The following is a 14,272-nucleotide window of genomic DNA, read 5'->3' as shown; positions in this document are numbered from 1 at the left end:
TCAATTTGAGAATGATCCAACCAGTACTTCTCTATTAAGAAATAGCAATAACAAATTATTGTTGTCAGAATCTTAGATTGAAGCTCATGGGCCATTCTGTTTGTTTGGATTAGTCACAAATTAGACCAATAGGATGCTATATATGAAATTTGAAAATGATCCATCTCGTACTTCTCCAGAAATTGTGCCAACAATAACTGTTCAAGATCAGAGGGATGGACCATGTACAATAGATGAATGGAATTCGAACAGTTCACCATATGATGATAGAGGCCAAAGAATCTTGATATCATATCTTAATCTTATTCATACTGACTTATAAGTATTTCAGGGTACTTCTTCGAGAATTCTAGAGACTTTAGGAGTCAACCCCAGCTTCCTCGCTTCTGATCAACAGGCTTTATTCTTTTGATCTGAAAACAAGGTTCCTGAGACACTACAACAGTCATGGTCACTGACTTGAAAAAACTTGACAGCCCTATATCACAGATCACTGTAGGCAACAGGCTAAGTATACATGTAATGAAAAAAGGTCTGGTTTATTCCAAGAAATATATCATAGCCTGGTTTGTCCTAGCATGTTACTACCAATATGACCCCAGACATCTTGAATATACAAATGTTTGATTAATTCAAAGTAAAAAAAGCAGATAAAGTAACAAAGACATTTGGTTTGTATTAGCGCCAATAGCAAAATCTGAACAGCCTTGAAACAGGTGAGCTAAATGTGAACAGTCATCAGGCTGGGGAGTTAAATCTGAGCAACATTCGGGTAGGGGAGCTAAATCTGAACAAAATTTCAGACAGGGGAGCTAAATTTGGACGAAATTTCAGGCAGGGGAGGCAGAGCTAAATCTGAGCAAACTTTTGGCAGGGGAGCTAAATCTTGAAAAAAATTCAGGCAGGGGGGCTAAATCTGAACAACCGTCAGACAGAGGAGCTAAATCTGATCACACTTCAATAAGATACATATTTGTAAGCTTAAACATAGCACAGCAGAGAAAGATTTCCCACAGTTTTATACAAACAGTAAAAAGTACAAAATTAGATCAAATGCATTGAAGCAGGAGACTAGGTATAAAAAGGTTATTTACCCTGATGTGTAGTTTTGCTTATTCATCAATTTGATTATAAACAAACAGCAGTGAGTGTCATTAGAATGTCTCTGAACACACAAGTAAAAATAAGAAGTTTCCCATCACTCAGATAAGATAGGGATGTTTATGATCACACAAGAAAGGTGTGGGCATTTCTGATCACACAATAAGAAAGGGACGTTTCTGGTCACACAGTAAGAAAGGGACGTTTCTGGTCACACAGTAAGAAAGGGACGTTTCTGGTCACACAGTAAGAAAGGGACATTTCTGATCACACAATTAGAGAGGGACATTTCTGATCACACAATAAGAAAGGGACGTTTCTGGTCACACAGTAAGAAAGGGACGTTTCTGGTCACACAGTAAGAAAGGGACATTTCTGATCACACAATTAGAGAGGGACATTTCTGATCACATAATAAGAGAGGGACATTTCTGGTTACACAATAAGAGAGGGACACTTCTGATCACATAATAAGAGAGGGACACTTCTGATCACTGAGGAAAGAAGGAACCTTGAGAAGCAGCTAGAAATAACCAGACAAGAAATAGTTAATCACACACAGTGCAAGGAAATCATAGTGCTCTCAATCAAAGCATATGCAACCTCTCCAAAATAGAGTTTTAACCCATTATCAATAAAAGCTGGCTTAAAGGCAGCAATGAAAAACTGTGGACATCTACAAACACACTGATAACTACACACAACAAACAGTGCAGGTCATAGGTCACAAAGGAGTGTGGCAATATACCTGGGGTAGGACTGTAGCTACCCAAACGTTCTCGTGCAGTCACGCTCCCGTCTGTCAATGAATATATACAACATTTATTTCACACTCATACAATATGTTTACACTTACATGTAACACAACATTTTTACATTGTAACATGCAGGTTATTTCAGATTCTAACTACAACTGGTAAACTAGATTATATTGTACAATACCTTAAAATTCCTAAGCCAAATATCTGATAAAATCTCTCATTATCATGCTTTGTAAATACAAATAAATAGCCCTTAAAATTTGCACAATTACACGAGAGTTTGTCTAATGTATTACTGGCATGTAACTACATACAGATCAGTTTTAATGTATTACTGGCAGGTAACTACATACAGATCTGTCTTAATGTATTACTGGCATGTAATAACATACAGATCTCAGTCTGAATGTGTAACTAACATGTAACTACATACAGATCTAAGTCTGAATGTGTAACTAACATGTAACTACATACAGATCTAAGTCTGAATGTGTAACTAACATGTAACTACATACAGATCTCAGTCTTAAGGTGTTGCTGGTTTTTCTGTTGTATCAATAGTTTGAGATTGGAGTGTGAAGTCTGGTCTTTTATAGGCAATGTCCCCTTTTCCTGTACTGATAGATAGCATAAACTAAATGTGTTAGGTGTGACACAAATCCTCCTTCCAACAAAATAAGAGCTGTCCTGTATCTTCTCATAATATAACTAAAAGTCAAATTTCAATTCAACATCCCCTTAAACCATCACTGAGAAAATGAGAAATGAGATCTATTTTTTCTGTAACTCTGGAAAAAATTAGTTGATCAACCCTGAATCTTCTCATTGAGACCATGTCATGGTATTTTACGCAGTGGCATAATTTAAAATAAATGAAATATTTTACATTTCCAAAGTAGAGACAGTTGTTGCATTGGGTTCCTTTACCTGTTCCACACAGTACACTGCTGATATCCGAACTTTCATCTCAATCAGACTAATTATAGTATATCACATTAAAAACCACACATTTCAGAGTAGAAATATAAAACAAAATTTTTACATAGGTTACTAAATATCTTTAACAACATCAACATGACTAAAGGAGATAAAAGCAGCATGTGTGATAACATGCTTATCTAAGCTCTACTAGTCAAGCGAGAGTGATTACCCCTTACCACAACGAGGGTGATCCATCACAACACTGATAACCTCCCTTATAACAATGAGAGTGATGTAGTCCCTTATAAGGTAGCAGTACACAGTTTCTCGGTGTGGCCATGGGTGATTTTTTTGCTCATTAGATTACCCCATTATAAAGGTTTTAATTAAAAATGAAAAAAAAATCCTTGCTAAAATTGGTCCTGTCATGTTAAAGTGGACAATGTGGGGTTTCATTTTTTTCAGGATAATATTTTAGCTTTGTGTTGGAGATTACTATTTGGGCAGTCTCGAATCTGTGTCTACGCACCAAAAACTAGCTTTACAGGAAGTGAAATTTTCATAGTGTTTACATGTGGTCATGTTATGAAGAATTTCCGAGTTGGAATTTGCTGAAATGTAAGTACTTTGTTACCACGACAGTGTTGTTGATTGTAAGATAGGTGATTAGAATTAAATTTCTCCTAGAAAGTTGTAGTGTTGGATTGGAATTAGCAGTATTTTTGCATTTTTAGCATTTTTTCAGTAGGTAACCATGACAATCAAATGTCAGAAATCAGAGGAATTTTTTTTTTTACACAAATTTCATCTCTCTACTGTTAATGTAATTGTTATACAGTTTATAAATATATATACATGTAATGATGTATTTTTCATAACCAATCTGCTATACCTGTATATCTCAAACATGACAAATAATTTCAGGAAAAATGCAAATTAACTGTTTACTGCTACCTTATAGCACATTAAAAAAAATTAATCTATTTAAAATGTGCTTTACTATGTTTAATTAAGTTTAATCCTTTCCATAATTGCTATAAATACATAAAAAACACACTGAAACTTGTTCATAATGATTTTATTTTAATTTCATCAGGGGTGCATAAAGGGAGGTAATTTGGGTGCTCTTGTGGGTGAGAATTTCAGCTGTTTTCAAAAGGCTTGGTATCAGTTTGAAAACTGTTCTACAGTAGGTAACAGGTATGAAATAAGTCAGTAACAACCTTAGAATGTATTTAGACTGCATTATAGGGCAATTCCAATAGTTTAAGGTGTGGTATCCATAGTAACTAAGAAGGAAAGTATGAGTTTTTGAATTTTGGATAAATTCTCTGTTTTGATGATTTTTACTCAATAATGTGTGTGTATTTCTCATAGATTGGGCATACAATCATGTTAATATTGTCATAAAATTACATTTCCATAGTTACTGCTGTAAAAAAGACTATTTTTCGAACAATATTGCAATGTAATAGGGTTTCTAATATTACACTTGAAGAAGGGTGGGGGGCAGTAAGCATAGGTGTTTGTGATGTCATACACATGACATTTAAGAATATCTTATGTCATATCACTGTTAATTACTTTCGAGAAATGTGTCAGATGCTAATTTGAAGTTTTTGTTGGATTTCTAGCCTTCACTATGACATCACAGTGCATTGGTGAAGCCATCATTAGCAATTGATGACGTCATAGTACTGATGACATCAGCTGTTACCATGACGTCATAACATAAGACTTTATATATGTAGTATCAATCTGCTTTTCAGTTATCTAAATTCACAGAAGCACAAACTACTTGATTCAGTTTCAATTGCAACTTTATTCAAGTAAATTTAAGACTTATTGAGGTTTTAATTTTTCAAATTACCTCCCTTTCTTCCTAATTTGAGAGCAGAATTGGTCAAAACACACCATGCGGGAAAATCCATATTACTCGATAGCTATTCAAGATACACAGTAAAGCGATATATTGTTTTGTTCGTGTGATCATTTTCTAGACACTCAGAGGGATTTTAATGAAATTAAAAAAACTAATTGTGATGTATAAGGTAGCAGTACACAGTTTCTCGGTGTGGCCATGGGTGATTTTTTTGCTCATTAGATTACCCCATTATAAAGGTTTTAATTAAAAATGAAAAAAAAAATCCTTGCTAAAATTGGTCCTGTCATGTTAAAGTGGACAATGTGGGGTTTCATTTTTTTCAGGATAATATTTTAGCTTTGTGTTGGAGATTACTATTTGGGCAGTCTCGAATCTGTGTCTACGCACCAAAAACTAGCTTTACAGGAAGTGAAATTTTCATAGTGTTTACATGTGGTCATGTTATGAAGAATTTCCGAGTTGGAATTTGCTGAAATGTAAGTACTTTGTTACCACGACAGTGTTGTTGATTGTAAGATAGGTGATTAGAATTAAATTTCTCCTAGAAAGTTGTAGTGTTGGATTGGAATTAGCAGTATTTTTGCATTTTTAGCATTTTTTCAGTAGGTAACCATGACAATCAAATGTCAGAAATCAGAGGAATTTTTTTTTTTACACAAATTTCATCTCTCTACTGTTAATGTAATTGTTATACAGTTTATAAATATATATACATGTAATGATGTATTTTTCATAACCAATCTGCTATACCTGTATATCTCAAACATGACAAATAATTTCAGGAAAAATGCAAATTAACTGTTTACTGCTACCTAACAATGAGAGTGATTACCTCCCTTATAACAATGAGTGATGTCCTCCCTTAGGTAGCAGTACACAGTTTCTCGTTGTGGCCATGGGTGATTTTTTTGCTCATTAGATTACCCCATTATAAAGGTTTTAATTAAAAATGAAAAAAAAAATCCTTGCTAAAATTGGTTCTGTCATGTTAAAGTGGACAATGTGGGGTTTCATTTTTTTCAGGATAATATTTTAGCTTTGTGTTGGAGATTACTATTTGGGCAGTCTCGAATCTGTGTCTACGCACCAAAAACTAGCTTTACAGGAAGTGAAATTTTCATAGTGTTCACATGTGGTCATGTTATGAAGAATTTCCGAGTTGGAATTTGCTGAAATGTAAGTACTTTGTTACCATGACAGTGTTGTTGATTGTAAGATAGGTGTTTAGAATTAAATTTCTCCTAGAAAGTTGTAGTGTTGGGTTGGAATTAGCAGTATTTTTGCATTTTTAGCATTTTTTCAGTAGGTAACCATGACAATCAAATGTCAGAAATCAGAGGAAATTTTTTTTTACACAAATTTCATCTCTCTACTGTTAATGTAATTGTTATATAGTTTATAAATATATATACATGTAATGATGCATTTTCCATAACCAATCTGCTATACCTGTATATCTCAAACATGACAAATAATTTCAGGAAAAATGCAAATTAACTGTTTACTGCTACCTTATAACAATGAGTGATGTCCTCCCTTATAACAATGAGAGTGATTACCTCCCTTATAACCATGAGAGTGATTACCTCCCTTATAACAATGAGTGATGTCCTCCCTTATAACCATGAGAGTGATTACCTCCCTTATAACAATGAGAGTGATTACCTCCCTTACTACACAGAGTGATTACCTCCCTTATAACAATAAGAGTGATTACCTCCCTTACTACACAGAGTGATTACCTCCCTTATAACAATAAGAGTGATTACCTCCCTTACTACACAGAGTGATTACCTCTAATTTGAAACATTTTCTTCAGGTTGGTTATCTCAATAGAATAGAAGTTCTTATAACACAACCAGTAAAAGATCCCACCACATCTGATCTCTCTTTTCTACAGAATCTCTAAAATTTACACTAAACACTTTGCAGTGAGGATGGGGGAAAAAAGTCCATAAGAGAAAAAAAAATAATAAAGGGAAAAAAAAGTAAAAAGAAAAGTCAACATTGAAACACTGTCACTCTTGGGAGCTAAAAATAAAAAGATCAGGTAGGAGCTGAACTTGACAACATCATTCTCATTACAGAACAGTATATCTAATTTGATTTTAGATATATCCAGGTAAAAAGGCAGTAACATATTTCCCTGATAAAATTCCTTCCAAGGCTTCAGATACTGGTTTACTGTTATAAAATGAAGATTAATAGAAAGAAATTACCATCACCAAGTATAGATTGTTAAAAATATTTGACAATTCCATAGCTTGGTCACAAAAAGCTAAAATTAATCAGAATGTAATTGGGAGTCACATCTAGTAATATAGAAAATATTATCCATAACCCAAAAATTTAATTCATATTAAATTAATACAATTGTTTGGAACAAATTAAAGAAAATAACTGAATCATAAATTACAGTAAATGTTCAAAAAAGCTAATGCACGTCTACATTAATAGCGGGGATACTGCCATTGCCAGATATATAAAACATAAATAAGGGACCAAAAATATTACTGTTATCATTATTGGGTTGCTCTTCCTCATAATCATCAGCATGCAAGTATCTTAAACTAGGGAAGACGATATTTGGCTGAGGTTTCCGTGCGGACTGACGTCCGGTCCTGGATGACCGCGGACTGGCCGTAGATAGAATGCTTATCAAAGTCTTCTTGTCTTCTGTATGGTAAGGCATACACTGTTAAGGTTTGATGTAACTCTGACTAAATATCTAGTACCAAAGCCTGACATCCTGCTGGTACAGAGGGTTTGGGGTACATAACATAGGATGATTTCACAGATATAAACTGCTGATGACTCTAACAAGTATTAATCAAGAATTTTATGTGTCTCATGTCAGAAATGATTTATAATCATCTCATCTCCACAATAGTCAAGGCAAGATATTTTATGTGTTAAAAAAATATATATATGAAAAAATCTCCCTGAATGACCCTTCTGTCAACATTATTAGCAGGGTTGAACCATGATAGAAACAGATTTGTCATGCTTCTTAACACAAGACACAACTTTTAACAAACATGCAAAAACATTACATGCATATGAATGAAACCTGAATCATTATACACATGGATCTAAGTATGTAAATAATATCTGAGATTGATGCTTACTGTTTCCTTGGGTATTGACCATGATGTACAACTATCCAAAACAACTCACCATAATATTGATTGCGGTTTCGTTTGTTGACAGCCTTATTCGTTCCATTATAGTTGACGAAGCTGCTCTCCCTATATTTGGAATCTGCTGTTTGGAGCTGGAAAAGACATCAGTAATAGGTAAAGTAATACCCAGAGTCTTTGGAAAGCAATATTTAATACAGTGAGACTACTGGGTAAGTCTTCAGATATTGAGACATACAACAGTGGCACCTAAGACAGTGAGATTTAAGACAGTAAGTCTTTAGACAGTGAGATTTAAAACAGGAAGTCTTCAGATATTGAGACATACAACAGTGGCACCTAAGACAGTAAGTCTTTAGACAGTGAGATTTAAGACAGTAAGTCTTTAGACAGTGAGATTTAAGACAGGAAGTCTTCAGATAGTGAGACATACAACAGTGGCACCTAAGACAGTAAGTCTTTAGACAGTGAGATTTAAGACAGTAAGTCTTTAGACAGTGAGATTTAAGACAGGAAGTCTTTAGACAGTGAGATTTAAAACAGGAAGTCTTCAGATAGTGAGACATACAACAGTGGCACCTAAGACAGTAAGTCTTTAGACAATGAGATTTAAGACAGTAAATCTTTAGACAGTGAGATTTAAGACATTAAGACTTTAGACAATGAGATTTAAGACAGTAAATCTTTAGACAGTTTGATTTAAGACATTAAGTCTTTAGACAGTGAGATTTAAGACATTAAGTCTTTAGACAGTGAGATTTAAGACATTAAGTCTTTAGACAGTGAGATTTAAGACAGTAAATCTTTAGACAGTTTGATTTAAGACAGTAAATCTTCAGATAGTGAAACATATCAGACAATTTGACATAATGCATAGATATGAATCAATGATGACATGTAGGACAGAGAGAAAGGTGGAACTACTCACTTTGGCATCTGAGAGTTTGTCAGTGATTGTTTGTATAAAGGATCCCTGATGGATCTTATCCTGGCTCTTCTTGCGGCCGAGAGTACTGGACTTGATCCTTTTTAACTCTTCCTGCATAGCTTTATCCAGAAACTGCAACCATAATACAACATTACAGCTATTTGTAATACAGGCTTTATCAAATATAAATATTACAACAATAAATCACAAGATCATTTTGAAAATCTGGCCAATTAATTTCAAACAGATCAAAATAGTACAACTTGCCTTTTTCCTTTCCACCTGGGGACTTCCGAATTGGCCTTTGGAATTTTCTGATGATTCTTGACTATGGGCATGATTTGGCGCTTGTAAGTTGACAGTGTAGGTAGAGGATGATTTATACTGAGAATTGCCTCCCTTCATTTCACGAGGCGTAGCAGTCGGAGAATCCGACAAACTTTCTTTGGAGTATGATTGTTTTACAGGCTTTGCCTCTCCTGACAAATCTGGCACAACTTTAGCATTGTCTTTACGCTTGAGGTACTTGGATTCGCTATGTAATCCGGGTGAGTCGAGATCTTCTGTACGCGGTGATGCACTGTCTATATTAGATGAGCTAGTTTGACTATGGGCAGTGGTTAATGTAGATGCACTTTGTAACCCACTTTCCAACACATTTGCATTACGGAAATCGGCAAACGTGCTGTGATGTCGGCTTTCTTGACTAGTTCTCGACACTGACCTATTGTTGGTGTCCACTGTTCGTTCACTAGTGGTACTATTATGTCTCCCTCCTCTTGCCATACCTTCCTCTATACCACCTGATTTGTCAGTCATTCTCATTTTATATCCGTTATCAAGCACCAGAGTTTTCTCGCGGTCAAACTGACCACCACTATCTATAGACTGGCCTTTTGTGTCTCCTCTCTCTAACACAGGTTTAGGGGTTCGTGAGCGAGAGTCATATTTCTCAACACGAGTTGCTTCCCTTTGAACAGATTGTGTCACTGGCTGTTTATTAGTCTCCTGCTGACTGGCCAGTTTGTCAGCATTACTTTTGGACAGATTTTTAGCCTGTTTGATGTATTTACTAGTAACAGGCATTTGTATATAGCTATCCTCACTGGTATCCATCTTTTCCTCCTGTGCTGCCATCACTCTCTGGACTTGTGGAGGACCCTGGGATGGCTTGGCTTCCTCTGACACCCCTGTATCAGGTCGACTCTTATGGAGGTTCTTTAAATTTTCACTACAAAATAACCAAAACTGTCAATAATGCAATTCATATCTCAAAGCAAAGGAAAAAAAAAAAAAAAAATTAGGTTAAAAAATCACTGAGATAAAAACATTTCTCAAGGATGTCTTTAAAGAAAATATACTGTCTTTGGGGAAAAATAGCATTATAGCACATGACTTTACTTCATGAAGATTTTACAGCACAGGGCCCTGTAGTATGTTACAACATATTAATATGACAACACAGGGCCTTGTGATATAGTACTAATCACAATAGTATTAGGGCCTTATAGTGTGATACTCAATATCACTACCTGTCTATGTTACTGTCAGGGAATTCCTTCTTGCGTTTCTTGCTGCTGCCGGTGCGGGCGTACTTGATCGGAATGTTGTGTGTGCGGTTGAGAAGCTGTTCCGTCTGGAAGACCTGATGGTTGATACACTCCTCTATAAGGAAGCGGTCAGTAGGGTCCAGCTGCAGTGTGTTCTGTCAAGAAGGGAGAGATCAGCTGGTCAGACATTTGGGCTACCAATGTGTAGGTAGATAACTTCAGATGTAATTATGTCATGATAGGCCATTTGACCAACAAACTGATTATCGAGATGGACAATCAATTTTGTGGTCAGGTGGAAAGTTGCAAAGGTGATTGTTGGAGGACAAAGTTTGTGGTCAGGTGGAAGGTTGCAAAGGTGATTGTTGGAGGACAACAAAGTTCGTGGTCAGGTGGAAGAGTTCAAAAGAAATTGTGGGAGGATAACATAGTTTGTGGTCAGGTTGAATTGTTCAAAGAAAAATGAGGGTGGACAATACTATGGTCAGGTAGAAGGGTTCAGAGGTGAATGAAGGTGGACAATACTATGGTCAGGTAGAAGGGTTCAGAGGTGAATGAGGGTGGACAATACTATGGTCAGGTAGAAGGGTTCAGAGGTGAATGAAGGTGGACAACACTATGGTCAGGTAGAAGGGTTCAGAGGTGAATGAGGGTGGACAATACTATGGTCAGGTAGAAGGGTTCAGAGGTGAATGAAGGTGGACAATACTATGGTCAGGTAGAAGGGTTCAGAGGTGAATGAGGGTGGACAATACTATGGTCAGGTAGAAGGGTTCAGAGGTGAATGAAGGTGGACAACACTATGGTCAGGTAGAAGGGTTCAGAGGTGAATGAAGGTGGACAATACTATGGTCAGGTGGAAGGGTTCAGAGGTGAATAAAAGTGGAAAATACTATGGTCAGGTAGAAGAGTTCAGAGGTGAATGAAGGTGGACAACACAGTGGGAAGCTGATCATCAATAAATCAACTGAAATAATCCTAAACAACGAAGAGAGACTGAAGACTGAAATTTGTTTTCATAAATTAGTCGGTGCATGATAAAGAAGCTGACACTGCTACTCATTTAACAACTAAATACTTTAAACATCAGATATTATATAAAGACTTATCACTGCCCTCCAGCCATTGTTTATTACCTCCATAAAGTCTAGATAGACACTGCTGAGAACTCCCTGGTAACGTTTCTGTAGTGTCTGGGGTTTAGTCACTGATGGGAACTGGAAATAAAAAGTCACAGGAGTTAGATTTTCATCTGTAAAATCAGAAAAAATCTGGCTCCAGGAGTATGGTCTGTAGTTTTGTTTTGCAGAAATCCTGAATATCTAACTTATCCTCCATACTTTAAAGCCCTGTAGCTATCAATATAATTGTACAATTCAAGCCAGAGAGTTGAGTTTGATATAGATAACTGCTGACTTACCTTCAGGCCAGAAAAACGAGGGTTGTGAAAAAACATGTTCATCTGTTCTGAGGGTAATTGACCCATGACCTTCTGAATGACGTAGAGTTGGTCAATCTCACTTTCACCAGGAAACAGAGGTTGTCCATCACAGAGCTCCCCCATTATACAGCCGATGGACCAGACGTCCACAGATTTACCGTATGCTGACCTGGAATTTTGAAAAGTGTTTTATTTGAAGAAACAAGTGAGTAAAGGTTCACTAACATGTATACATACCCTCTACCCCTTGATCAGGATTTCTTGTATCCATTTGGCATTTCAAAAGGGATGAAGCATGACCTTTATCCACTTAACCTTTATCTATTCTGTATGCCAGAAAACTTTTACCACAGTTTAACAGACTTATCCTCACCGAGGACAAGTCACACTTACTTGAAGACAAGCTAAGTTAACTCAAGGTGGATCCTGATAAATTAGTGTTACATGAGGAGTTGCCAGACTCACCTCAGACTTATCCAAGGAGGAGTCAGACTTACCCCTGAAGTACAAGACTTTTCTAAGGAGTACAAGACATACCCCAGGAGTACAAGACTTACCCCAGCAGTAGTTCTGGGGACCTGTACCATCTTGTGGCGACATAATCTGTATAGACCCCAACTAGACCTCCTGTTATACTCCTGGCAAAACCTGTGACAAGGAAAGGTAAAAGATAAAAAAAAAACAACATTACAACACAGTATCAGAGTGTTTCTTTATCATTGAATACACAGAGTGAACACTTAATCAAACTCTTTAATTTCGTATGAAAGTGAAGATATTACCATGATAATGAATGAAGGCACATATGTTACAGTTTGGGTTATTGGACAGTAATCAAGTATTTAAGTTTGAACTTCAACCAGGAAGCATCAAAATCCAACCCCTTCGTTTAAACTTCACAACTCCATACTTATCAATCTTCAACAAGTACTCACCAAGGTCACAAATACATACCAAAGTCACACAACTTGAGGGTATCTTGTTTACTGATCAGCAGGTTTTCAGGTTTGATGTCTGATGAGAGATATGAATTATAGAAAATCAATTAAGGATCAGTAATGGTGTATTTCTCTGCTCAGAAATAATGAGACATTTAATCTCCCATATTTCAAAGTAAACAGCCCAGAACACCATCCTTTATTACATAATTTAAGCTGTTGGTAACCTGTTCAAGAGGGTTTAAAACCTCATAAACAGCCAGGGTTATATAATGAAACATGCCTAGGAAAACATAAAAAAAAGAACAAAAAAAAAAAAAAAACAATGAATATTGGAGAGAAAAAATTGAAAAAACTTGGCACTAACTCATCCAGAAATTCTTGAATTAAAACTCCATTCAGGAAAATACAACCTCATGTCATAGTTGCAAAGCATACCTGTTTTCGAAGATTTCAATCGTAACCCGCCAAATTTGACGTCTGTTAGAAACCACAGGTGAAGATCTGAAGCGTTTCAGATACCTAAAGGTGAAGGTCTGAGGTGTGTCAGTAACTAAAGGTGAAGATCTGAGGTGTGTCAGTAACTACAGGTAAAGATCTGAGGTGTGTCAGTAACTAGGTAAAGATTGGAGGTGTGTCAGATACCAAAGGTAAAGATCTGAGGTGTGTCAGTAACTACAGGTAAAGATCTGAGGTGTGTCAGTTACTACGGGTAAAGATTGGAGGTGTGTCAGTAACTACAGATAAAGATCTGAGGTGTGTCAGTTACTACAGGTAAAGATTGGAGGTGTGTCAGTAACTACAGGTAAAGATCTGAGGTGTGTCAGTAACTAGGTAAAGATCTGAGGTGTGTCAGTAACTATAGGTAAAGATCTGAGGTGTGTCAGTAACTACAGGTAAAGATCTGAGGTGTGTCAGTAACTACAGGTGAAGGTCTGAGGTGTGTCTTTAACCTCAGATGAATATCTGGATGTTCATTACCAGTTACCAGTCTGTTTGTGTTTCACAGGAAGCTAAAAGACACACTGATCTTTAGTCACAGGGTTGTATCTTAAAATAATGCTAGCTATTCACAGGGTAATGAACCAAACAAAATATTGTACACTGACACCTACAAGGCTACCTGTTCCTGCCTCTAACTACAACAATCTGACACCCTACCTGTCAACTTCTATCATGAGCAAAGAAATCTTAATCTCAGAGGCTAGTCTGTGTATCGTATCATAGTGATCCATTACAGATCAATACAGAAAACAACAGTCTCCACTGCCTGAATAAATAATAACTTTCTTTATGCCTAATTTTCCATACAACATCTATAATTCACAACCTCCTACATCAGAGAGCTCCAATCAGATACCAAAGTGAAAGTCCTGAACATTGACCAGTCCTGTTTAGATTTCCAGGGTAGAATAAAAGAATACTCTAAGCAGGCTCTGTAATCATTATGATGTTTATGTGCGTTCTCACAACAGAGAGATAAAAGATATTTGAGATTATATTGTGTACGACTTACATCGACAAGCTATTTAGGTAAAGTCCACAGAAGATATCTATAAATAATTCATAGCTTCTGTTGTAGAAACTGACGAGGTAATATCAAAGAT

The 14,272-nt window shown here is 36.2% G+C and overlaps 1 protein-coding gene across 1 annotated transcript in view; it reads right to left on the bottom strand.

Annotated features, from left to right (window-relative positions):
* LOC132544629 (cyclin-dependent kinase-like 5) overlaps window positions 1-14,272 on the bottom strand; it is a 50,542-nt gene that overhangs the window by 6,384 nt on the left and 29,886 nt on the right. The window contains exons 6-14 of the mRNA XM_060208247.1: window positions 12,682-12,741; window positions 12,285-12,375; window positions 11,707-11,896; window positions 11,423-11,503; window positions 10,269-10,441; window positions 9,004-9,967; window positions 8,737-8,868; window positions 7,846-7,942; window positions 1,850-1,900 (exon numbers count right to left, since the gene is read on the bottom strand). Coding sequence (XP_060064230.1) covers window positions 1,850-1,900; window positions 7,846-7,942; window positions 8,737-8,868; window positions 9,004-9,967; window positions 10,269-10,441; window positions 11,423-11,503; window positions 11,707-11,896; window positions 12,285-12,375; window positions 12,682-12,741 — 1,839 coding nt within the window. The remainder of the gene's footprint in view (window positions 1-1,849; window positions 1,901-7,845; window positions 7,943-8,736; window positions 8,869-9,003; window positions 9,968-10,268; window positions 10,442-11,422; window positions 11,504-11,706; window positions 11,897-12,284; window positions 12,376-12,681; window positions 12,742-14,272) is intronic.

The sequence above is a fragment of the Ylistrum balloti genome, unplaced genomic scaffold, assembly GCF_031769215.1.
Source record: "Ylistrum balloti isolate Yb309-2 unplaced genomic scaffold, AGI_CSIRO_Ybal_v1 Utg369804, whole genome shotgun sequence".
Lineage (NCBI taxonomy): Eukaryota > Metazoa > Mollusca > Bivalvia > Pectinida > Pectinidae > Ylistrum > Ylistrum balloti.
This window is presented reverse-complemented; position numbering and strand designations above follow the sequence as displayed.